Source organism: Schistocerca piceifrons, chromosome 6 (genome assembly GCF_021461385.2).
Source record: "Schistocerca piceifrons isolate TAMUIC-IGC-003096 chromosome 6, iqSchPice1.1, whole genome shotgun sequence".
Taxonomy (NCBI): Eukaryota; Metazoa; Arthropoda; class Insecta; order Orthoptera; family Acrididae; genus Schistocerca; species Schistocerca piceifrons.
Genome location: NC_060143.1, coordinates 23,946,906 through 23,974,791, shown reverse-complemented (window position 1 = coordinate 23,974,791; position 27,886 = coordinate 23,946,906). Strand labels below are relative to the sequence as shown.

At 41.0% G+C, this 27,886-nt stretch overlaps 1 protein-coding gene across 2 annotated transcripts in view; it reads left to right on the top strand.

Moving 5' to 3' along the window:
- The window catches only part of LOC124802693 (muscle-specific protein 300 kDa), a 601,574-nt gene that overhangs the window by 174,816 nt on the left and 398,872 nt on the right, over positions 1 to 27,886 (top strand). For both annotated transcript variants that reach the window (XM_047263634.1, XM_047263633.1), the window contains exons 6-12: positions 17,867 to 18,042; positions 18,199 to 18,475; positions 18,698 to 18,826; positions 18,923 to 19,069; positions 20,204 to 20,368; positions 20,846 to 21,016; positions 26,946 to 27,147. In XM_047263634.1, coding sequence (XP_047119590.1) covers positions 17,867 to 18,042; positions 18,199 to 18,475; positions 18,698 to 18,826; positions 18,923 to 19,069; positions 20,204 to 20,368; positions 20,846 to 21,016; positions 26,946 to 27,147 — 1,267 coding nt within the window. The remainder of the gene's footprint in view (positions 1 to 17,866; positions 18,043 to 18,198; positions 18,476 to 18,697; positions 18,827 to 18,922; positions 19,070 to 20,203; positions 20,369 to 20,845; positions 21,017 to 26,945; positions 27,148 to 27,886) is intronic.

The following is a 27,886-nucleotide window of genomic DNA, read 5'->3' as shown; positions in this document are numbered from 1 at the left end:
TGGTGAGTTAAACTGCTACATTCATGTCAGCTACTTATGCATGGTTTCTTTTATAATGACATTTATTCGATTGACGTTTGAGCATTTTTATGAGTGTTACAATTCGTCCACTAAAGCGTCAAATCTTTTCATAATTTTCAGCTGTAAGTGCATGTATTCACCTATACACAGTGCTTATAAACTGCTTGGAAAATGCATGTTAAGAGTTGCATGACAGAAATGTATCAGGACGCAAATACGCAATATAGAAGCCCACAGTGGTTTCTCGATAAAAAGAAAACACGGCAATGACAAGCCCTCTTCCGGCTTGAGTATCAACCACCGAGGTCGGCCAGACGGTTTGACACCAACTTATCTATGCGATCTCGATAAACTGAATGTAGCTGTAAACCCTGATCGCCTCGAAAACAAAATTACTTCCACATTGACAGAAATGCAACTATCGTTTATAGGGTTTAATTTACTTCAGATCACGCGCTGTGAACTTTAACGTCAAGAATCACGTAATTGAGAGCTATGTAAATGCACTATCTCACGGAAGGAAACAGGTATCACAATGAGGATACCGAACCCACACTACAACATATCTTCCATAAGCTCTACTTCATGCTTTCAGGAGGTTTGAAAAAGATGTACCTTCTGTATTGCAGTTTGAATATTATAGTTATATACACCATAAGCTTAGACCACATTAAATTAGAATGCTGCTTACAAGGATAAACATTTATCTTCTTTTGTGCTTTAATGTATAGATCACAAAAAAATTCATATTTTGCAGCTGAATGTTTCATTTGTGTAAATCAAACCTGTTTCACTTTTTCATGCAAGGATAAGTATTTATCTTCTTTTGTGCTTTAATGTATAGTTCAGAAAAAATTTCATATTTTGCAACTGAATGTTTCATTTGTGTAAATCAAACCTGTTTCACTTTTTCATGCAAGGTGTCTTCAGTGTTCTATAATATACAAGAAAATTATTTAATTATAAATATTTTGATAAGAGACCTGTAGTGATTCTTGGCATCTCATGTTGTTATCTAAATATTTACGACTATATGATAGTAATTTTTTACATTTAATCATCTTTACGTCCTTTTCATGTATCCATATGATCCTCTGTATCTAATAGATGCATGTAGTACAAGTTTTTTCCTATTAATAGGTCACATTTAAATATTCATCTCCACATATTCTTATCATATGCTTTAGGGCTGGCAGGGATCATAGGAGTTGTAGAGGGTGAGAGCAGAGTGAATTGTTGTGTGTGTGTGTGTGTGTGTGTGTGTGTGTGTGTGTGGAGGGGGGTGGAGTTTGTAATTTTTAATCTTTATGCTTTTTGCTTATGGTAAACACAGTCATACAGTTGTAAATAGTTACGTAATAAAATGAGAAGCCAAGAATAACTCAGATCTCTTATCAAAATATGTATAATTAAATAATTTTCTTGTGTACTACAGACCACTGAAGATCATTAGCATGGATAGGTGGAACGTGTTTGTTACACACAGATAGAACATTCAGTTGCAAAAGATGGAATTTTTTTCTTATCTATATAATTAAGCAAAGTTGAAGTAGCAACTGAAGAGAAAGGTCTGCAAGTATTGACAATTTTTATACTCCTCATCTTTATGCATCTTGGCTATCTGAAAACCACTTTAGATTCATACAAGGTGAGATTCCTAACATTTTCAACTGAATAATTAGTTTTGAGGCATTGAAGCTATTTGTAATGATCAACTCTTTAAATGGAATTATGCTATTTGTTGCCACCAGAATAGCATATATAGATAAGACCAGTTCAATGCACACCTTTCTCGTAGACCTAACAAGAAATCACAGAGAAAAAATGTGAATGTGGGGACTTTTGTACCGTTGCGGCAGTTGAAGATCCACGGCATGAAAGTTTACATTCTCCTTCAAGGAAACTTGCACCACTTTGTTAAATCGCAATGTTATGCTTTTGCATTAGACTTTACAGAGGTTTAAACTTCTTTCGTTCAGAGAAAATATTATATCGCTGGAAAGTCGTTCAGATGGCATTAAAATGAGAGAATTAATTTCTTTTTACCTCTCACAGAGACCAACAAATGGTCTGTTATCAATGAGAGCAACTGATGCACGCAAAGTAGAGTTTCTCAGTGACAAAAGTATTAATTTGCTGGATGAAATTTATTATTTTTTGATGAAAAATTATTTCTTCTGTTTGTTTTACATATGTTACGTCTTTTAGAAACTGGAAAAAATCGTGATTAAAACAATCCATGAAATAAATTAAACAAAAGATTGTAAACAAGAAACAATGGAAACATTACAGTATGTGTAATCGCATTCCTGTTGGTGAAATTTTTTAAAGAGTACGTTCATCACGATACTTTCGTACACACTGCATTACTAATCAACTCAACTACTATCAGCAATCTCGAGTAATCGCTTTACGCGCGGCAGTCCTGTGATGTTCGCCAAGGTCGTTATAACCTCCCTGTTGAAATCATTATTTACGTTATCGCAAAGGAAGAAGTTCAAGGCCGTCATTTCTGGTGATCACTTTGGATACGTTTGAATAGGACTGCCACTTCCCACCAAACCGTTTGGAAATAATCAGCTTCATGCATGTCTTGCCACTGAAGAATTATGGGTAGAACACACATTGCGTTGGAACCTTATCATTTGATGAGTTTTCAAGGGCAATTTTTCTAATAGGAAGAATAAAAATTTATAGAAAAAATGTGTGCACATTTCCCCGTTCAACGTACGATCACTAACTGCCTATCATATATTGTCCGATTACGCCTATTACCGCATATTGATACCCACTGTCGTTGGTTGAACATTTAAAGCCAATGCTGGTTTTGTGTAGGCGTGTAGCACGTGGCTTTCAAATTTTCATTCCTGTGATTTGTGAATGTGGCTTCATCGGTAAACAACACTTTCTGCCCAAATTAGCTCTTGCGGGAGAACAATGTTGAAAATCACTGTACCATTGACGTAGAGGAATATGGTACGGATGAAGACTCCCTATTATTTGACGAGAACTGAATTCTGATTTAGTACAGCAGCAGGAAGAACCACTATCCTGCAGCTTTGTTGGTGGCTGTACTCCTTCGCAAATTGTCTTCGGGCAAAACTTTCAGTCTCCCGCAGTCTTTTGACTGTATTGACGAAGGTGGGATGAGTTGAACATCGTCCTCTTGCGAAGCACTTTATTCATTTTGGCAATGTTTGCTATAAATTAAGAGAATGTCAATCAATTCTTCGTTGGTAGTTGAAACTGAACTCCTGAAAATGGTTTATGCGTTACTAGCAATTCGTCTCTGTGGATGTTTTACAAGAAACATAGCGTAAATGAATTGCAGGATTCCTCATAACAGACCTTATCTACGTAGACAGTGGTTCCACGGCACTACAGTTAATCCTCCAAAGACCAACACAAAGCTAAAGACGTATTTCTTGTCTTTTGTAGACCATTAAGTGCTCTTTTAATTCAGAACGCCGAGAAGAGTTTTATTGTATATTATTCAAAAAGCATTCTAAGTGCCAAAAAGAACGAGAAGTGGGGAAAACGCAGCAGTAAACTTGTTACAGGCATTGCCCACGAAGTAACGAATTGCTCTTGAGAAATAAATATATTTGTATGCTTTGGATAAAAGCTCACACGGGCACTTTTTGTATAACGAAACAGTAGACTAACTGACCAAATAAGCTGCTGCACCTGTAGCTTACCATGATAACCACTTATCTTTCACCGACTGCCTACTTTAAGTAAATATGGAAGACATTAAACGTATTCGCAACTGCGAATATGGACAACCATCAGCTGTAGAACGCAATGACGATAGTGAAAATTTGTAGCCAACCGGGATTGGAACCAGAATTTCCCACTTATCGCGAGCGTGTGTCGTGCACTGGCGTCAATTATAAAATAGGATAAATCAACATAGAGGGCTCCCCTGATACCTGGTGAGCTAAAGGGTCCCTCTATACCGGAAAGTGGTCAAAAACCTGTCGTGTATGATCACGTGTGGAATTATTTGAAATTAATCAGCACCGGTCCCTGATGTACCGTCGTGAACACTCGCGCTGTAACAGGCCGCCTGTTATTACACATCCAGTGGGAGCACTTGCGATGGTAGAAGAGGGACCGGTGCTCATTAATTTTAAGTAATTACATAGATGATCTTATACGAGCTATTTCTGACCACTTTTCGGTATGTAGGGACCCTTTAACTCACCAGGAATCATGCGACCGTATCAGGGGAGCGTTCTAAGCTGTCTTATGCTATTTTGAAATTGATGTTCGCTACATAGCGAAAGATTACTGACTATAAACGCTGGGTGATCCCATTCTCTTCCTTGATCAGGACATGATGCTGCAGCTATAATGCTTCGAAAACGGTCGTGCCTGTAAATACGAGGACTGTTCAAAAAAATTCCGGAACTTTCGCCACAAAATTTTTCTACGCTTATCTTTTACTTATTGTGCATGGCCTCCTTCGTAATTCTCTCCTCCACAATTACACTACTGGCCATTAAAATTGCTACACCACGAAGATAACGTGCTACAGACGCGAAATTGAACCGACATGATATGCAAATGATTAGCTTTTCAGAGCATTCACACAAGGTTGGCGCCGGTGGCGACACCTACAACGTGCTGACATGAGGAAAGTTTCCAACCGATTCCTCATACACAAACAGCAGTTGACCGGCGTTGCGTGGTGAAACGTTGTTGTGATGCCTCGTGTGAGGAGGAGAAATGCGTACCATCACGTTTCCGACTTTGATAAAGGTCGGATTTTAGCCTATCGTAACTGCGGTTTATCGTATCGCGGCATTGCTACTCTCGTTGGTCGAGATCCTATGACTGTTAGCAGAATATGGAATCGGTGGGTTCAGGAGGGTAATATGGAACGCCGTTCTGGAACGCAACGGCCTTGTATCACTAGCTGTCGAGACAACAGGCATCTTATCCGCATGGCTGTAACGGATCGTGCAGCCACTTCGCGATCCGTGAGTCAACAGATGGGGACGTTTGCAAGACAAAAACCATCTGCACGAACAGTTCGACGACGTTTGCGGCAGCATGGACTATCAGCTCGGAGACCCTGGCTGCGGTTACCCTTGACGCTGCATTACAGACAGGAGCGCCTGCGTTGGTGTATTCCACGACGAACCTGGGTGCACGAATGGCAAAACGTCATTTTTTCGGCTGAATCCGGGTTCTGTTTACAGCATCATGATGGTCGCATCCGTGTTTGGCGACATCGCGGTGAACGTACATTGGAAGCGTGTATTCGTAATCGCCATACTGGTGTATCTCCCGGCGTGATGCTATGGGGTGCCATTGGTTACACGTCTCGGTCACCTCTTGTTAGCATTGACGGCACTTTGAACAGTGGACGTTACATTTCAGATGTGTTACGACCCGTGGCTCTACCCTTCATTCGATCCCTGCGAAACCCTACATTTCAGCAGGATAATGAACGACCGCATGTTGCAGGTCCTGTACTGGCCTTTCTGGATATAGAACATGTTCGACTGCTGCCCTGGCCAGCACATTCTCCAGATGTCTGACCAATTGAAAACATCTGGTCAATGGTGGTCGAGCAACTGGCTCGTCACAATACGCCAGTCACTACTCTTGATCAACTGTGGTACCGTGTTGAAGCTGCATGGGCAGCTGTGCCTATACACGCCATCCAAGCTCTGTTTGACTCAATGCCCAGGCGTATCAAGGCCGTTATTACGGCCAGAGGTGGTTGTTCTGGGTACTGATTTCTCGGGATCTATGCACCCAAATTGGTTGAAAATGTAATCACATGTCAGTTCTAGTATAATATATTTGTCCAATGAATACCCGTTTATCATCTGCATTTCTTCTTGGTGTAGCAATTTTAATGGCCAGTAGTGTAATACACAGCTCCCAACGCTTCCGGCTTACACACTAATTAAACTAACTTACGGTAAGGACAACACACACACCCATGCTCGAGGGAGGACTCCAATGTCTGAGGGGGGAGCCGCGCGAACCGTGACAAGGTCCCGCAGAAGCGCCGTCTCCGAATTTTCTTTTATCTCGTCTATCGTTGCAAATATTTGTCCTTTCAAAGGGGTTTTCAACTTTGGAAATAAAAAATTTCCATAGCGGCCAGGTCTGAAGTGTACGGAAGATGAGGCAGCACAGTGATTTCGTTTTTTATGTGCGGGTGCGTCGTCGTGATGCATGAGCCATGAATTGTCTCACCACATTTTAGGCCGTTTCCTTCTCACATTTTCTCACAGACGTCGCAACACATCCCGATAGTACCATCGATTAACAGTTTCTCCCTGTGGCACGAATTCATGATTAATTAATCCTTCAAAGTCAAAGAAAACTGTCAGCCTGGCTTTGATGTTTAACCTGACCTGACGAGCTTATTTTAATCTTGGAGAACCTTTCCTGACCCATTGTGAAGATTGAGCCTCGGTCTCAACATTGTAACCGTAGACCCACGTCTCAACACCAGTTACGGTTCACTTAAGGAACATCTCGTTCTCATCTGCGCGATCCAACAGCTCTTCACAGATTGCGAGGCGAAGGTCTTGCTGATCTTGACTCAAGAACCGTCTGCTGAACTTTGCGGCAACATGGTGCAGATGCTGTATCAGGATATCATGACATGATCCAAATGAAATGTTACATTCTTCTGCAATCTCTCGGACAGTCACGGTAAGGATTGGCACGAACAATTTCTTTGACGTTCCTCACATGAGCATCGTCGGTAGACGTCTATGGGCGTCCTGAACGAGAGTCATCTTTAACTTCCGTCTGGTCAAAAAAATGGCTCTGAGCACTATGGGACTTAACTGCTAAGGTCATCAGTCCCCTAGAACTTAGAACTACTTAAAACTAGCTAACCTAAGGACATTACACACATCCATGCCCGAGGTAGGATTCGAACCTGCGACGTAGCGGTCGCGCGGTTCCAGACTGTAGCGCCTAGAACCGGTCGGCCACTCCGGCCGGCTCCGTCCGGTCATTTTTAAGCCGTGTGAACCATTCATTGCAGCGAGTATGGCGTAAGTAATCATCATCGTAGGCTTTCTGCATCATTTGGTGTGTCTCTTAAACGTTTTCTTGGGTTTCACGTAAAATTTAATTCAGATGCGTTGCTCCTCTAACTCTGCCATCTCAAAATTCGCAAGCTATACGACATAAAGTTCTACTCAATACAACACTGAACGATAACACACATACACAACAGTGAAACTTCCGGCAGTTACACACTAAACACAGCGGTGTGCAGGGATGCCAACCGCACTTCGCTCCAACACACTATTGCACGAAATTACGAATGTTCCGCAGTTTTTTAACAGACCTCGTGAAGTACTTACACCTGGAGCTGTTTTATCTTCAAAATAGTACATCCAGACTGTGGTTACCCAGACTACAAAATTTTCTCGATCTTGAGATATATAAAATAATTGTATTTGGTAACATAAACGTGCAGTCGGTGCAGGAGCCCCAATCATATCATGTTGGCGGAAAATGTTGCAGCTGGGCAGCCGCACGACAGGAAAGCCAAGTACTCAGTTGGCTGTGTGTATTACCAAATACAATAATTTCATATGTCTGAAGGTGGAGCACTCTATGTTGATTTGGAGCCCTCTATGTTGATTTATCCTATTTTATGACTGACGCCAGTGCATGACACACGTTCGCGATAAGTGGAAAATTCTGATTTTGAGATACCGAAAGCGGTCGTCGTTTCAGTAAGTAATTAGTGTAACAACATTAATTACCATGGCAGAATTATACCAACAGAAGTGATGTCTAAACGACGTAACTCTCGATGCACGAGACGCCATATTGATTTTGACGTATTTAAATATTTTGTATTATAACTTGCAGTATGCAACTGCGCCTTGAAGTTTTATCGCAAGCGACATTCCCCAAATCAACCAACCAAGTGGCGTCAGTGCAGTAACTACAGTGCCAGCTCGAACTAACAACTATAAACAGCAGATGTGCATTCGACCTTTCAGTTGTTTGTTCAATCAATTGTACAAGAGACGTCCCCCAAATCAACCAACCAAGTGACGTTAGTGCAGTGACTACAAAACGCAACTATAAACAGCAGATGTGTATTCGACCAGTCAGTTGTTCGTCCAATCAGTTGTGATCCAGTAGTGCCAAGTAGTGCACCTGCGGCTTTAGTGTGTCAACATTGTTGTATATCAAGTTTGTCCCACACTCTTTGACTAACAAAGAAAAAGGATGCGTGGATGCCTTGCTGCGACTTGATTGAAATGCAAAACGCGGACAGTTTTTTCTGAAAAAAAGAAAAGAAAAACGGGTGACGAAACTTGGTGATATCAATACCCAACTACCACAAAACAACAAAGTGCAAAAATACACACGAACGGCCAACGCTTTGACAACATAACAGACATTCAAGCCAATGTGAGATGCGAATTGAATGACATCCTAAAGGAGGACTTTCGTGGCAGTTTAACGTGGCTGTATAAACGTTCTGTGCGTTGCACTCTAGTGGAGGGAGACAATTAGAATAACTAAAGCATTAAACGACCATCTTAACTTTTCAGTATTGTTTATTACTCCAGTCTCGAAACGTTTTGGACTGACGGGGTTAGTTGTCCTTCACATAACTACTTAATAACTTGTTCTAGGATGTTCGGGGCTAACAAGGGAACCTCCCCATCGCACCCCCCTCAGATTTAGTTATAAGTTGGCACAGTGGATAGGCCTTGAAAAACTGAACACAGATCAATTGAGAAAACAGGAAGAAGTTGTGTGGAACTGTGAAAAAATAAGCAAAATATACAAACTGAGTAGTTCATGGGATGATAGGTAACATCAAGGACATTAGGACCGCAGGAGCGCCGTGGTCTCGTGGTAACGTGAACAGCTGCGTTTCAATTTATGTGACAAACTCTTATGTTTTCATCACTTTTTTGGGAGTGATTATCACATCCACAAGAAAACCTAAATCGGGCAAGGTAGAAGAATCTTTTTACCCATTCGCCAAGTGTACAAGTTAGGTGGGTCGACAACATATTCCTGTCATGTGACGCACATGCCGTCACCAGTGTCGTATAGAATATATCAGATGTGTTTTCCTGTGGAGGAATCGGTTGACCTATGACCTTGCGATCAAATGTTTTCCGTTCCCATTGGAGAGGCACGTCCTTTCGTCTACTAATCGCACGGTTTTGCGATGCGGTCGCAAAACACAGACACTAAACTTATTACAGTGAACAGAGACGTCAATGAACGAACGGACAGATAATAACTATGCAAAAATAAAGAAAGTAAAATTTTCACTCGTGGGAAGACTTGAACCAAGGACCTCTGACCTCTTCATCTGCAGCTGCTCACGCTACCACGGGACCACGGCGCTCTTAAACTCACATTCTCCTTGATGTTGCTTATGTGGCCCATGGACTACTCAGTTTGTACATTTTGCTTATTTTTTCACAGTTCCACACAACTTCTTCCTGTTTTCTCAATTGATCTGTGTTCATTTTATCAAGGCCTATCCACTGTGCCAACTTGTAACTAAATCTGAGGGGGGTGCGATGGGGAGGTTCCCTTGTAAGCAATGCATATTTCCCATGGGATTAAGAACAACACAACAGTATGCCGTTCTAATTCTGATAAAATGTTCAAATGTGTGTGAATTCCTAAGGGACCTAACTGCTGACGTCATCGGCCTCTAGACTTAAACTACTTAAACTAACTTATGCTAAGAACAACACACACACCCATGCCCGAGGGAGGACTCGAAGCTCCGGCGGGAGGAGCCGCACAATCCGTGACAAGGCGTCTTAAACCGCGCAGCCACTCGGCGCGGCTCTAATACTGTTTATCACAGGTGTGCTTCACTTGGTATTACTGGTACACTGAGGCAAGTAGAACACTGGGAGTGATATTTTACTCAGGTACATTAGTTCGTTTCGTTACCAGGTGGTGTATGGCCAATGAGTTGATATCAAGAAATTCCTAGCTTTCACGCTGTGAGTTAAGTATGGCAGCATTTCCGGAAGATGGAATTGCTTGTGTGAAAAGAGCTGCTGGACTGGGTTGCATGCGTATGACAGTGGGTATGATTCATTACTTATGCTCATATTCAGCCTCGAGTGATGTTTTAGCAGGTGTTGAAGTGTGTCAAAACAGAACAGCAGCAAAGCGTCCCACAGTAGGAGAACCTTTATCTTTTCTCCTGTGCACTGCCTTATGCTTGATATACCAGCGCGTCTCGACAATCGAATTTATGGCGTGTAGGCCAACGCCAATCGCATTGCTGAAGGCCTCTCCTTTATCTAAAATGATTTGCTCAGGAAGGCGCCTATTGTCTGGTGAGATGCTTTGTTTCCTGCCTTAGGTGTACCCATGTGTCGACCAAGGGCGTCTGCAAAAATTTGTCCTAAAAGAGGCAAGATCACAAAATCTTCAATTTTGATTTAACTGTTTCGGTAAAGCTGAGATTGCTTCTTGCTACAAGATTTAAATTGGGCAGAAAGTTTACAAAAGTGTCGATCTCAAATTATTTAATAGATATCCATACAATGTTTTAGGGTTGCTTACTTCTATGCCTAAATGGGTATGCATATTTCATTAGTATGTGCTAATTTCATCATTTTATGTTGCACAATTCTACGAATTTATAGTCTACAATATTTTTCGGAGTCATTTTGAGTATTTTTAATGTTTTTTGATATGCTAAGTTCAGAAATGTTAACGGTTATCCTCTACCACATAAGGTTTTTTCACAGAGTAATGATGAACATCCAGAAAATTCGTACAAGACACATGCATTAAAAAAACTGTATTAAAAAAAAACATGAAAAATACGGCACTCGTAACATTTGAATGAAGTCTATTACAAAGGCATGTATCAGAACGTCTACTCTTTTCCCCCTAATTACGTCTTCTTCTGTGCACTGATCGAGGACACTCCCTATGCAGCATCCAGCAGTAGTCAGCTATCGTGCTGACATCCCATCGGTCCGGGTACCCAGTTCCATTTGTTTAAGGTTTTAATGGAATCTTTCCCCCCTGTTCCTCACTCACAGCACCTAGATTCCCTAGAAAATAGCTGGAGTAGGGGCCAGAAAGCACAGCTTCAGACTCGATGAGAGCTCGAAACCAACACGTTTCTTACTGATTCTCGCAGTCGAGATCTTTTGCAGTTGCCAAGAAACTTGCTGACAACTTGTCCGGCCTTGTTAGTGCTGGACGTGGTAATGTATGGGGTCGCAAAAATGTCCGGGATTTGAGAATTTTCTTTAAATCTTAGACTCATAATTTCGATATCGTGTTTTTTTATAAACATTCGGCGGTGCCTCCTCCAGGCGACTTTTGAGCAAGTGCTGACGTCAGTGGGAAGGCACGGCTACCGGTTCCGCCACAACCTTCCACGTGTCGTTTCGCAACAGAGTAGGGGCAATGTGTTTATGTTGTTTTCGTGTTTGAAGCAATCGTCTATACATTTTTGATCGTTTTACCTCTGTTCGTTTTTTTTGTCCCATCGTTGAGCAATGGGCAGAAGAAAGTGTGTGTTCAGTTTTAGCCTGCAACAGGAATATAATTATTTTGAATTTTTGTAATGGCAATTACTATGATTGCACACTATGTGGAGAATTTTCTGTTGCATGTAAAGGCGTAGAAACAGTTAAAACATAGGCGTGCTGTTAATGCTACTGCTTCGCTAAACGTAAGAAATTTTTTAAACAAAAGGTGGGATCACCCTGAGTTACTAAACCCTCGTAAAATTTGCGATAACATTAGCGTATAAAACGGGACATCTTGTATTTAATTTGGTGTGTACCATTGGAGATCTAATTATAGGAATTAACTAATGCATAACCTATAATTATGAATACCTTTTGAATAAAATGTGGAGTAGGAAACTTTACGATACTTCTGTAGCAAAGTGACATTTTGCTCCATTTACTGATCTGAATGTGCTGCTGAATAGGCTACATTTTCATACCACACTGCTGGACACGAACACCACTTCTGAAAAAAAAAAGTCTTGTCTAGGGAAAAATACGACTGAATAAATAAAGTTAACTTCAGTAAACTGCTTTAACTGTCGTTAAAAACGTATCCTGGGTTGGACTCAAAAAATATGGTAATACCATCTAAGATGATGTGTAAGATTCCCCTGTACATTACATCTCTGATTTAATTGTGTATGTTATGGGACAGTAAAAATTCTGATTCATTTTGTCATCAAATATTACGTTTTTCATCAGTTTCCGAGCGTCAGTGCTGATAAAAACCCCCTTCTTTCTCGTTAGCTTCTGACAGGCGTGGTAACTTACATGCCACATACTTGAAAGTATCACCTTCTTTTGGTAAGCTTTAATAACTTCCTACCTAACGCCAAGGTTTATATGAAGCGGGAGCAAAAGTTACTTTTTTCCTCACCTTTTAATCGAATTGTAGGTTTTTCCCTCCAATTTTTGACATTTTAATTGGTCAGATTTTTTGAGACGAATGTTGATCTTTTGCGCACCTGTCCGTTTGCATATGAAGCAGGGACTTCACCAGTTGAACACACTAAATATGTGGCCCATGACTTGTAATGATCCCCAACCTTTACTTCAAAGTAAGCAAAATATGCGTCTTTGAAAAATTCTGAGATTGGCCGCTTCTGTGATCAAATATGTGTGAAATCTTATGGGACTTAATTGCTAAAGTCATCAGTCCGTAAGCTTACATACTACTTAACCTAAATTATCCTAAGGACAAACACACACTCACATATGCCCGAGGGAGGACTCGAACCTCCGCCGGTACCAGCCGCAGAGTCCATGACTGCAGCGCCTGAGACCGCTCGGTTAATCCCGCGCGGCCGCTTCCATGTTTTCGTTGTACGTTTACCACAGGTGTATCAGAGGTGTCCAGGAAAATTAATATAACATCTTGAAGCCATGAAATGCGCAAAAGCAGATACCAATCGATTTACCATTCCTTGCTGAAGTTTGCGTGAAAAAAACTGTAAAAAAAAGTGGGCCTCAACGTTACAGTATCACCGACATATATAGGTAGCTGTCTTATAAGACAGTAAAATTAAACACCTTTTTGTAGGAGGTTACGGTGCAAACGTTCAGAAACAATACTGGCCTTATTATAGTGATTAAATAGATACATTTTGCCTACCTCACAGACGAACTTAACTTGTGTCAATATTGCCTATGACTGAACATTCTAAGAAATTTATCTGAAATCAGCACCAAAAACTACGTCAGAAAAACCTTCACATTTAAGAAAAAAATTTCTTTTCAACCAGTATTATTAAAGTGATTGACATGTTTTTGGTTCAGTTACCTAAAATGTAGTCGAATTAAGTCGGGTGATGCTGAAGGAATTAGATTAGGAAATGAGACACTTAAAGTAGTAAAGGAGTTTTGCTATTTGGGAAGCAAAATAACTGATGATGGTCGAAGTAGAGAGGACATAAAATGTAGACTGGCAATGACAAAGAAAGCGTTTCTGAAGAAGAGAAATCTGTTAACATCAAGTATAGATTTAAGTCTCAGGAAGTCGTTTCTGAAAGTATTTGTATGGAGTGTAGCCATGTATGGAAGTGAAACATGGACGATAACTAGTTTGGACAAGAAGAGAATAGTAGCTTTCGAAATGTGGTGTTGCAAAAGAATGCTGAAGATTATATGGGTAGATCATATAACTAATGAGGAGGTATAGGATTGAATAGGATTGGGGAGAAGTTTGTGGCACAACTTGACTAGAAGAAGGGATCGGTTGGTAGGACATGTTCTGAGCCATCATGGGATCGCCAATTTGGTATTGGAGAGCAGCGTGGAGGGTAAAAATCGTAGAGGGAGACCAAGAGATGAATACACTAAACAAATACAGAAGGATGTAGCTTGCAGTGAGTACTGGGAGATGAAGAAGCTTGCACAGGATAGAGTAGCATGGAGAGTTGCATCAAACCACTCTCAGAACTGAAGACCACAACAACAAACACCTAAAATTACATCCTTGTAGTGATTAAATCCTGGGTATCTAACGAGATAACCACAAAAAATATTTTTACTCATTACCAACAGTGTTACGTTCACACTAAAAATAAAAAAATCCGAAACAAAAACAAAATCTAAATGATTGAGAAAATCCATATGAAACTATACATTTCCAGAGACCTTTTGAAATCTCAAACATCTATGATGTACAATACCGGCTGAAGCAACGTATGAAAATTTGTAGCAAAGCCAGGATTCGAAGCCAGCTCTCTTGCTCACTAGGCACATGCGCTAGGTATTACTCCACCCTGGCACGGTGGCTTTGCACAGCTGCACGGTCTGCCATAGCTTGCCTCCCTCCCCAATCCAAATACCGATTCACACCTCAGCCCACTTTGTATTCCCACTAAACTCATTGCAGAGGCTCTCCAACTGTTTAGGAATAGCACTTCAGCATTGAGTGAAACAGGGGATCCTGCCTGGAGCCCAGGCATAGGTGCTTTTGGTTTTTCCAATGCAGCTGGAGAGCCTATGTAATTCCATTCAATTTTAGGGGAATACCAAATGGGCTGAGATGTAAATGGGAATTTGAATTGAAGAGGGAGGCTTGCTAGGGTACTCTGTGCAATTGTACAGAATCTCTGTGCCAGCGTAGCCTAGTGGTTAGCAGGAGACCCAGGTTTGAATCCCAGCCTTGATACAAATTTCCATTCGCCACTTCAGTATGTATAACACTTGAGAAGAAGTAACCAGAAAAATACGCTACTTTAAGTCTCCTCAGAATGGAGAAACGGAAAATAAACTTTAAGCAACACTTATTCAGCTATGGCGGCATCTATAGAGATTTGTTTGCTTACAAAACTTTACGTCTGCTCATTGAGATCGTTTTATTGCATTATTTTTTGCCTTCTATTGTTTAAAGTTGAACTGCATAACCACAGTTGAACAAAACGTATTTTAAGATTTACATTTTTTGGGTTGTTTGGGTACAGTAAAATGTGTGTGAATCTCTAGTCCTTTGACTTACACACTACTTAAACCAACTTATGCTAAGATCAACACTCACACCCATGCCCGAGGAAGGGCTCGAACCTCCGGCGGGAGTGGCAGCGCAATCCGTGACATGACGCCTCAAACCGCGCGGGCACTAGACAGAAGAATGCAGAGTCACCATTTGACTACATAAATGTGGTAAACCTCTCAGAATCATCCTGAAATCAGTCTGTAGAATAGACTTTTAGAAGTCTAGGACTGAAGCAAGACGGGCCTCATGTCTACGGTTTGACCCATTATCATGCGGCTGTGCCAAAATAGACTGTATTATCCGTGGCTCTTATGATTATGTGTTACGCTGTGTTGTGACCCACAGGAGAATACCCCGCTGCCTGCAGAGGACATCTTTTCGATCTTAAAATATCGCACATTCTTCCTCCTCTCTCGATTGGGCAAAATGGTGAACACGCATGTAGTATAGCATAGCCATGTTCCGCAGAGTCTACTTCAATCGCTGTACCTTGTAAGCCTCAACAAGCCGTCACACTTCTTCGTCCACAGGATACGACTGCGTTGTGCAACAAGAGGAATGGGCGGTCTTGTAGAAAATGGAGATATGTCGGGCAGGTTTGTTTATGATGTCTGAAAAATAACGCCGAAATCCTTGCGCCAGTGCGTTGGACCGGTGGTTCCTGCACCTCAGTAACAAAGCCACGCTGCATAGCAATATCTTAAGCCACAGTATTGACTATAGCGCTTGGCAGTTCTAAATCTGCGCCTTACTGAAATCTCTTACGATCTTTCCTACAAATACGTGGCAACACTACGAAATCCCCGCTGGTTGTCGCAGAGAAGGTCATTTTGCTCGAAGTATATCATTTTGTTTCGACTGTACCAGTAAGTTCCCGATTAAAGAATCGAACGCTCATGTATACAGCAGCTTCTAACGCATTTTAACAAGTAAGCGAGAAAAATGTAAAAAAAGTTTGAAATTATGTTTAAAGTTCGTTGGAAATCGCTAAGTGCTCTCTTTCTGAAATACTGTGCGAATATAGTCTGGCGATTTGCGCTAAGTAAGCTATGCTACCTCAAGCCATTCACAACGTTTGTAACTGTATTACTTCTCTGTGTTAACATAAGATTATACTTCTGAATGAACAGATTATAACGACATTTTAAATTTTTAAACTTGGTCAATAAGTCTACAAAATATTGAAAATAAAATTTTTGTAGTCGTAGAAGCCGTTAGACAGGCAGCCTGCAACTGGACCGTGAGCCATGAACCATGAATGGAATTAGTCGGTTATTAATACACGATTATATATCTTTCTTGTAGATGGATGTGCCGTGTGCTTAGAACGGTTCTTTACTCAAGAGGTCTTCAGTGATTATAATTTATTTGAAAAATACGTTAAGTTACTCACTACAACTCAAATTTTACAAGGCACTGTTTGTGGTTCAAAATAAATGTTAAAGTTATGTGCAAGATACTAGTATGCTGTTTAAAGAATATGTTATTTACACCCGTACGGAAACAGCAGAATAGCATTGTGATTAGCGGGACATAGGTAACGAAGAACATTGCTATCGATGCACTATCTTAAACGATGACACTAGGTTGCTCGCGTACTACGTCTAACATGTTATACTGTGACGTCACTTCAATAATTGATTTTTTATTTACATGGAAATTGCATCATGCAATTAACGACTCCGTATCTCCGTCAGTTCAGTCCTCGTTGCAGCTGAGACATCCAACTAAACTATTCCCTAACATTGCTGTGTATCGACCATAATGAGCAAAAATAATTGTTGAAACATAAATCGCCTTTTGTTGGTGCAGGATTGCGTGTTGAAAATTATAGAATACTTGGGCTAATGATACAGACTAAATAAATAAATATATTCCTTTTCTGTAAGAGATAGTATGTTACTGATATTCTGTGCCTTATTTTTGATGTTTATTAAGAAGACAGCTAATTCGTAAATATAAACACCGTTTTAAACTATATGCCGGTAACGCGTGTACAAAACATTTTTGATGGTTGCGACCTTAAATTTACAACGTCAACGTCGTTGTGGATTATTCGTGTTACTTTATATTCTGTTTAAATTTTAGTGACAACCGCGAAAATGGCGCGTCCTGTTTTTGGACGAGAGAGGAACCTCGTAGATGATGTAACTGCCGACCAAAGGACACTGAATAGGCCAATTGGTTTCCTGTGCGCAATGATCATAGTCGACTGAATTAAGTAAAAACACAGATCTTTCCTTTCAAACATAACCTGATTCTCGAAATTATTAAAACAATGTCTGCAGGGTTACACGTGAATGACAGTTATGTCGTCGTGGGGCAGATCTTTCACAACTATACAAGGTACAAGAAGTGAGCACTGACTACACATACACATAATTTGCGTAATACCACTTCATACTCGGTGAATATAATGTGTTAGCACTAGGAAACAAGTGGTACATTGTTATCAATGTATTCACTCACAAATTTGATTTTTTAATGTATGCCTTTTCAAAAAAATGGTGAAGTTGCATTGTTCAATTCATTTGCATGACTTAAAGTAGCCACCTGCACTTTAAATTCAGCTGTTTGTTCAGTGACTTGGTGCAATATTTAATATGGATATGTGTTGCAACAGTAATTCACACATTTCAGTTCCTTACATCAGCACAATGTATGTCCTTTGAGTTAGACAACAGTTTGGGATGTAAAATGTGACTTTAGTAAGAGAGCTTGAATTGCTTTCCCTGTATGTAAGATCACAAGGAAATGTGTCAACTAACTTAAAATTTTGTTTTTGGGGCAGTATGTCACTATTTTGATGGACTCATTAACATTATATACAACTTTGTGCCCTATTTTGCAGATTGAGGAGAACACCCGAGCTCTCGAATCCCTTAGCCGGGCCTACAGTAGTAGTGCCAGCAGCCTAGAGAGTGTTGGTGTCCCACGCTCAGCTGAAGAGCGTCGCATGGTTGATGAGAAGCACCGTCAGGGTGCCCGAACTGCACTTATGCAGTGGGTGACCAATGCCTTACCTAAGTAAGTCTGTGTTACATAATGTGAACCACTAACAATGTTATGTTTAAGATACTGATTTTTGTTTAAAGTTGTTATAATTTTGTGTTTCATTTAAGGTATGTTAATGATTCAGATAATTGTTGGACCTATAAGTAATATATTGTTTGTATTTTGCAGAGACTTAGGAGTAGAGATAAAAGACTTTGGACCTAGTTGGAGGGATGGTGTAGCATTCCTTGGGATAATTGATGCCATAAAGGCAAACCTTGTAAATATCTTAGCAATGCGTGAAGCGAGTAATAGAGAACGCCTCGAGACAGCATTCAGTGTTGCAGAGAGTGAACTGGGTATTGCTCGACTCCTGGATCCAGAGGATGTGGATGTGCCGAGGCCTGATGAGAAGTCAATTATGACATATGTGGCACAGTTCCTACACAAATACCCAGAACCTAAGGTACATGTTAATAGTGTCACCTTATGCTTGATTCCAGAAATAATTCTTTGTTTTATATAGGCCTATTCATATTATGTTGATACAAATATAGAATATTTTAGCACAGACAGTACATTGATTTTATTTAGAATACCTACTGCAGGTCATTCATATTTGTCATGCTAGTTTGCAGTGATCGTTTGTTGTACCACATTCAGTGTTTAAACAATGCTTTTCTTACAGACTGCTGATGGGTCTAGTACATTAGCTGCAATTGAAGCAGAGTACAATGAATTTATAACTTGGCTTTTGCAAAAAACACAGTACATGGAACACCTTCAACAAACAAATACATTGTCAATGAATTATTCTGTAAGTATTGCTTGTAAGGTTAGTAATTATAAAGAACAAGTTAATAATATTCATAGGCCTATATGAATATAAGTCTAACTAAATTTTGCCTTGCAGGATTTCCTGTTATTTAAGAATGAAGTTGATAGTAGAGTGCCTACATACGAGAAGCTGAAGCGATTAGTGGAATCTCAAAGCATGATCAGTATTACCCATGAGTCATGGAAAGAAATTGAAAGCTTATGGTACAAACTGCAAGCACAGGTAAATACAGAATACATAAATGGAATAATGCTGTTAATGTGCAAAATGTTATGGTAATGTTTTCCGGAGCTATAATGTTTCAGAGGAAATACTAAGGCCGCCATTCTTTTTTGTGTTACCACTGACAATAGTTAGCTGACAATGAAAGTGTAGTTCTTGGGAAGCAATTGATGCGTGACTTACACATTGAAAAAGCGAGATATGCAGTGATTAAGACCCTGGACCCTTGGCACTTACTGGTTTGATGTGACCTACCACAAAATCCTCTCCTGCACCAACTTCTTTATCTCATAGTACCACTTGCACCCATATGTTCTCAATTATTTGCTGGACGTATTCCAATGTCTGTATTCTCCTACAGTTTTCACCTTCTAATACCATGGAGGTAATTCCATGATGCCTTAAAACATGTCTTATCATCCTCCTTCCTCTTCTTGTCATTGTTTTCCATTTGTTCACTTCTTCATTGACTCTGCAGAGAACCACCCCATTCCTTATCTTTGAATGTGTGTGTTGTCTCCTTTAGAAGACGGCCTTTTGGCCAAAACCCCACTTGTTTAGCAGCCCTTTGGGATGCATGTCTGTGACTCAGTGTCTCATCTATAGGGTAAGTAGCAATTTATCCTTTTGACAATATTGTCAGTATTATGGAAAGGTTAGATTGCTACTCGCCTTGTAGAGGAGACATTGAGACACAGACAGACAGGCGCAACAGAAAGTCTGCTATACATTTGAGCTTTCAGCCAAAAGGCCTTCTTGTAAGTTAGAAAAGAAAAACACACACATTCACACAATCTTGGATCTCAGCAGCCAGAGACTTGTTATGTGTATGTGAGTTGTGCTTGTGTGAATGTGTGCGTGTTTTTTGCTTTAGAAAGCAGTCTTTATGTTGAGACTCAATGTCTCCCGTATATGGTGGGTAGAAGTCAATCATTTACATAATATTCTCATCAGCCTGAAGTATTGTTACACTGCTATTCTGTATATCAACTGAATTTTCTCATGGAAATTCTTGGATTGATAGCACTTCAATATTTTCAGAATTTGTGATCATAAGGGTAAAAATTGCAATCTGATTTCGCTATTTAGGATGTTTATTCCAAATTTTTATCATTTGCCAATGTCTCCTTGCAGCTGCGGAATTGGTTGTGGTTGCTAGATTCCCGTCTGCCAGGTGCCTTGGGTGAAGTAGGGCAGTGGCTTGCCCGTGCAGAAGCCCTTATTGATTCTGATGATATACCTACTGCCATGAATGAAGAGACAGCCAGTATTATCAGCCGACGACTGGAAGAACACAAGGTATATTTTATTTTTAATTTGTATGTTAAATTTGTTGTGTCCCAATGTTTGCTGCAGTGAACAAGGAATTCATGGCTCCTCTCTGTGTACCACATTTGAAAGGCCAAAATCCTTAGTCAAGGGTTATTTTTCAGATATAAACATCTACTCCAAATCCTATAAAATTATAGAACCTGAAAGAGCTCGGCTAATACCATTCCATTTATAATCCACTGCATAAAGTGTTCTGGAAAAAAATTTCATCCATGGAAATCCAGTATATGACAGCAGCTCTGTGAGGTTTATCAAATGAATACAAATCTAATACAATAAATACATTCCATGTGCAGTGTAATCTTAGTTTTACTGTCCACCTTTCCATGTGTGTATTGTACTTAGGAACCATTAATTAATTGGGGAGCATTAGAAAGTATGAAGACCAGCATGGCAAATGTGTGTGATGTTAAAGTGCAGTTATTGTATTTATCCTTCCTCCAGGCTTTCTTTGCTGACCTACCTGCTGTACAAAAGAAGTTTGAGGAAGCAAGAAGCTCATCACTTTCTAGTAATGTTTCACCTGAGCAACTCCAAATGATGGCAAAACGATTGGAAGAAATTGGTCCAAAAGCAGCAAAGAGGCGCATCAGACTGAAATTCCTTGAGCATAAGGTAATGGAGTGTATAGTGTCCTTTTGTTTTTAGAATGCTCTTTAATTAACTGTATTCATGCCTGTCATAACTACTTGGTCAATGAAAAATGTGTGTAAACAGTGCTATTTTAAGGCAATATTCTGAGAAGTGTGAAATACACTCCTGGAAATGGAAAAAAGAACACATTGACACCGGTGTGTCAGACCCACCATACTTGCTCCGGACACTGCGAGAGGGCTGTACAAGCAATGATCACACGCACGGCACAGCGGACACACCAGGAACCGCGGTGTTGGCTGTCGAATGGCGCTAGCTGCGCAGCATTTGTGCACCGCCGCCGTCAGTGTCAGCCAGTTTGCCGTGGCATACGGAGCTCCATCGCAGTCTTTAACACTGGTAGCATGCCGCGACAGCGTGGACGTGAACCGTATGTGCAGTTGACGGACTTTGAACGAGGGCGTATAGTGGGCATGCGGGAGGCCGGGTGGACGTACCGCCGAATTGCTCAACACGTGGGGCGTGAGGTCTCCACAGTACATCGATGTTGTCGCCAGTGGTCGGCGGAAGGTGCACGTGCTCGTCGACCTGGGACCGGACCGCAGCGACGCATGGATGCACGCCAAGACCGTAGGATCCTACGCAGTGCCGTAGGGGACCGCACCGCCACTTCCCAGCAAATTAGGGACACTGTTGCTCCTGGGGTATCGGCGAGGACCATTCGCAACCGCCTCCATGAAGCTGGGCTACGGTCCCGCACACCGTTAGGCCGTCTTCCGCTCACGCCCCAACATCGTGCAGACCGCTTCCAGTGGTGTCGCGACAGGCGTGAATGGAGGGACGAATGGAGACATGTCGTCTTCAGCGATGAGAGTCGCTTCTGCCTTGGTGCCAATGATGGTCGTATGCGTGTTTGGCGCCGTGCAGGTGAGCGCCACAATCAGGACTGCATATGACCGAGGCACACAGGGCCAACACCCGGCATCATGGTGTGGGGAGCGATCTCCTACACTGGCCGTACACCACTGGTGATCGTCGAGGGGACACTGAATAGTGCACGGTACATCCAAACCGTCATCGAACCCATCGTTCTACCATTCCTAGACCGGCAAGGGAACTTGCTGTTCCAACAGGACAATGCACGTCCGCATGTATCCCGTGCCACCCAACGTGCTCTAGAAGGTGTAAGTCAACTACCCTGGCCAGCAAGATCTCCGGATCTGTCCCCCATTGAGCATGTTTGGGACTGGATGAAGCGTCGTCTCACGCGGTCTGCACGTCCAGCATGAACACTGGTCCAACTGATGCGCCAGGTGGAAATGGCACGGCAAGCTGTTCCACAGGACTACATCCAGCATCTCTACGATCGTCTCCATGGGAGAATAGCAGCCTGCATTGCTGCGAAAGGTGGATATACACTGTACTAGTGCCGACATTGTGCATGCTCTGTTGCCTGTGTCTATGTGCCTGTGGTTCTGTCAGTGTGATCATGTGATGTATCTGACCCCAGGAATGTGTCAATAAAGTTTCCCCTTCCTGGGACAATGAATTCACGGTGTTCTTATTTCAATTTCCAGGAGTGTATTTTATTTATGTTTAGCTTTTATGTAGTACATATTACAGAAATTTGTGTATTTCATAATTGAAGACATGCTCTCTCATGAAAACCATGACCACTGTTGCCACAATGACAGAAAACGCTGTATGGGTCATTAGATTTGTATAGTGGTATCTCCATAGAAATTCATTTTCTGGACACTGCCAGTAAAATGCCATGAGCAGCAGAGGTGAAAGGAAGCCCTGTTTGTTTCCATGTTGCAATTTGGCAGATACCTGAATGATCATTACTTGAGTAGCAGATAATAGCACCCCAGCTGTAACCACCCCAGCTGGTCAGTTTATATCATTTTACAACTCACTCTTACATACCAACACAATGACGTTACGCTCTCATTGGGATTACTTGTTTGCAATATTGGCTAATAATGTCACTACAACAGGCAGTGGCTGAAAAGATGGAAGCTGTCTTAAACCACCCATAGCATTGACAGAAAATATGACATTTATGTTCTTCACTCTGTTTTAATATTAATGATAAAATTACTTGACGTCTTGAGGTGTTGAATATTCTGACAGATATCAGTGTTGTTCATGCACAATATTTTGACAGTGTGACACATTATCTTCCTCAGGTGCTACCTGAGAATACTTATTGAGTGGAACAGGGCCAGTATTCATACACGTAGCTTTCGCCCTCAGGTTGGTTCCAGGTGTTCCATCTGCAGTTTGCTTCCACTAGAAGCACCCTTACACGTCTTCCCTTTGGCCTGATGCAACAGGCTGAGTGCTAGTGGTTCATTTTTGGTCCATTGCACCCATTTGCAAGTTTGCATTCCGTTTTTGGTCCGGTGTCGTTCAAGGAGTACGATCTCCTGTTCACTCCCACTACGAGCATCCTGTGACATTCCATCTTTGTTCCACTGTGCCTGGGGTTGATCCCCTGCATTCACATTCTCAGTTGTTCATTTTGTGGAGTTCTGCTGCTGCCCCCTTTGCGTTTTGGGTCCTGGGCTCTACTGAGTTGGTACCCAGTCTCATGATTCAAGAGGTTTTCCATCACCTTTATCTCTACAGGCGCTCTTATAACACTATCCCAGCTCTGTGGCAGAACCCATATTTCATCATAGTTTGCAGATTTATTGAGTTCTAGACAGTGCTGGGCAATGGCTGATTTAGTTGCCTCTCTTAGGTGGGTGTGTCTCTGATGTTCTTTGCATCTCATGTCTATTGTCCTAATGTTTGGCCCAAGGCTAGATATATTATAAATTCCAGGTTTTCATAGGAGGGTGTGTCTCTGATGTTCTTTGCGTCTGATGCCTATTGTCCAGATGTTTGGCCCATGGTGAGACATATTAAAAATTCCAGGTTTTCATAGCCCCAGGTCATTTTTCACAGTTTCCAGTAGTCCTCTTATTTTGATAGGTGGACAGAACACACATCTAATTGATGCATCTTGAGAATCCTGTTGGTTTTAACAGAAATAAATCCCACACAAGGCAGGTATGCTGCAGTCTTTGCTCCATCTTGCATTTCTTCTAGATCATGTTGTGGAGTGACTGGTTGAAGGGTCTTTTGAATCTTTTTAGCTGTGTATCCATTTTTGCAGAATACTGATTGTAGATGATCTTTTTGTGCTGCCAAACTATCTCGATCTCAGAAGGTGTGTGGTCTGTGGGCCTATCTCTTCAGAACTCCATTTCTCTGCACTGGGTGGTGACAATTGCTGACTTGCAGGTATAAATCAGTGTGTGTAGGTTTGCAATAAACATTGTAGCTATATGATCCATCTGCTCTCTTTTTGACAAGTACATCCAGAAATGGCAACAGGTCATCCTTTTCCAGTTCCAAGATAAACTTAATATTTGGGTGGCCTGAGTTAACATGTTCCATAAACTCTTGCACAGCATTCACCAAGGCAAAGCCTTCAAAATCAAGCGTCTCAACTGATGAGAGCTTGCACTCAAGAGGCTCCATGAAGACAGCAACATTCTGGTGTTACCAGCAAATAAAGGTAGATCAACAGTCATTTTACAGCAAACTAATTATGATGAGAGAGTGCGTCATCTTCTGGGAGGACCCTGTGTACACACTTTTGGAATGTGACCCTGTGGACAAGAAGATGATTATGACTAACAAGGTCATCAAACAATTATGATAGAGAGTGCCAGTTGCACCTAGACTTTACAGGCTGCTGACATTACACAAGGTGGTTATGCCACCATGCCCAGTCGTTAGCAACATTGGCACAAAACATAGCCAATAGCCCAGCACTTGAAGTTACTCCTGTTCCCATATGTGGGGAAGTGTATTCACCTCATCTGCAATTCGGATGACTTCTTGCAAAGTCTCAAGCAACTAAATATCACAAAATGTTATATAATGGTCAATTTTGGTGTAGTATTCCTGTCCACCAAACCCATTGGAACCGTATACTAACCTCAACTTATATTTTGTATAGGGACCAAAATTATGAGCAGACAGGGTGTGTAGCAATGGGCAGCTTGCTGTCCAGTGGCTGCCATTATGTTCATGGAGAGATCTGAAGAGTCAGTTTTAGAGATTGCTTCTTCAAGTATGTGGATGATACCTTTTGATCTGGCCTCGTGGTAGGGAGTTGTTCAATGAGTTTCTGGAACATCATAACTTACACCACCAAAATATTAAAGTCACCATGAAACTGGAAAATGATGGCCAGTTGCCATTTCTGGATGTATTTGTTTAAAAGAAACCTACACACAGTGGTTTGTACCTGCAAGCCAACAGCTGTCACCACCAAGTACAGAAGAATGGAGTTCTGAAGACATAGGTCCACAGAGCACACACCTTGTCAGACGTTGATCATTTGGCAGCAGAAATAGAGCACCTACAATCGTTGTTCTGCAAAAATGAATACACGACCAAACAGATTCAGAAGGCTTTTCAACCCGCCTCTCTGCCACATGATCTAGAAGAAGGGCAAAAGAAGCAAATACCATGGTGTACCTGCCCTGCCAAAATCAGCAGGATTCTCAGGATGCATAACATCTACATCCTGCGCAATAAATTTAGTTTTGGTGCAGGCAACAGTGGTTTAAGACCACAGTTGTTTTCGCCTCCCTGCATTAATCGAGCACAACGCCAAGTGTGTGTTCTCTCCACCTACTGAAATAAGTGGACTACTGAGCAATGTGAAAAATGACCTGGAACTACAAAAACCAAGAATTTATATTATTTCTGCCAATGTGGCAAGTCATACATTACCCAAACAATGAGAACAGTGGACTTCAGAGGCACACCTGACTAAGAAGGCAGTGAAATCATCCATCACCAACTCCAAAGTACTAAGACAGTGTTATAAGAAAGTCTTACAGAGACAAAGGTGGTGGAAAACCTCATGAATCGTGACATTGGTTATCACCTCAGTGGAGCCTGCAATCCTGCACTGGAATTGCTGAAATAGCAGTGGAGGCAGCAACAGAATGACACTAAAAGAAGAACTGCGAGTGTGGAGGTAAGGAACAAACACCAAACACTCAAACTGAAGATGAAACATCACAGGATGCTTCTAGAGGGAGTGGACCACAGAGGAAACACCTAGAACAGCACTGGACTGAAAATGGAACACCAGTGTGTAATCGGTTGCACTGGAGCGAAGATGAACCACCAGTGTTTGGCCTGGCACATCAGACAGAAGACGAGCTTCCAGTGGGAGCAGGCTGCAGATAGATAACCTGGAACTGCCCATGGAAGAGGAAGGCCGCAGATATAAATACTGGACCCATGTCATTCAATTAGTACTCTGGGGTAGCAACTGATGAAGATAACAACTCATGCTGTTGAAATATTGTGTATAAACTACTTTGATATCTGGCAAAATACATGAAATCTCAACATGTCCCTCGGAAAGCTCGAAGAATCACATAAAGTTGCTTTCTGGTTTGGTGCTATTCCTCCCAGTCAGCACTTTGGCATATTTTGTTCTACTCTTACTTTATATAATGATGTTGGAAAAATGTGACTATATCTGTCATTTTTTTCCTTGAAGATGCATTTTTTTATCTGATATAGTAACTTATTAGAAAAGTAAATAAAACTTCAATCTGTTATTCATTTATATCCTCGTTTGAAATATTTTAAGCAGCTTAGGAATATAGAAAATTCTTTTGAATTAACTTTAATATTTTCTTATGTAGTCTAGCATTCAGAATTGTTTGTTATAATAATCATTTATGTTTATAACACCTCTTAACGAAAACGAAATTTCTCAAGAATTGATTGCCTTGTATTTGTATATGAAAGTTTGTTTTTGCATTTTTTAAATCATGTAGTTTTCTTCAAGTAAAGTACAGACACATTTATGTAAGTTATGATGCTTACAGATGTTTAATGTTACGTTTCTCAAATTTTTCAGTGTTGCCTCATAGCCTTCCTCCATCTGACGGAGTCAAAATTGCGAGGTTGGGCTGTAAAATATGGCCGTGAAGAAAAAGTGCAACAATTGCTGGACCAATATAGAAACTTCGTTTCTCGTAACCGAATCTTCCAGGAGTTCAATAAAGCATATATTGACATGCAAAAGGTTGTAGAAGAGTACAAACGAGAAGGAAATGTAGGTAAGGTTCAGACAAAAGAGAAAGGAGAAAAGAGAGAGAGAGAGAGTGTGTGTGTGTGTGTGTGTTGGAGGGGGGGGGGGGAGAGAGAGAGAGAGAGAGAGAGAGAGAGAGAGAGAGAGAGAGAGAGAGAGAGGGAGAGTGGGGGAGGGGGGGAATACTATTCATGTTATGAAGGCAAACAAAAAATATGGAACCCTCATGCACCAAATACCACTATGTCTGTCTGTGCCTGTTAACCAGTCAGAAGTCAATTTGGATTTATTATCTGCTAATTGTATATTTTTAATTTTCTAAATCTATGACCAGTTTCACCAGAAGAATGTCTCATATAGGAAAGAATAAGACCATCAGTATTGTGAAGAGAAAAATCTTTGCATTGCTGCTGATTGCTTGATGCTAAAGTTATCATTAAAATTTGCTAATTGATTTCTACAGATATATTTTTATAACACATATAAAGCAGTTGACGTTCATGTTTCAACAGATGGTACCTGCTCCATTCACCGCCTGTGGCTATCACCATTGGAAAATAGTCTGAAGATTTTTACATAAATCATACATTTTAATATAATCATTTTCTCCCGTTGATATAAATTATAAGACTAATTACAGTGTGTTGACCTGGCTGGTGTCAGATGGCAATCAAAAACTTCTGAATTTGATTATCAGAATATTGTGGTATCTTTGTATCTTTCACATATGACGGTACTTTGTGTATGTGCCAAATCCCAAGTAGCAC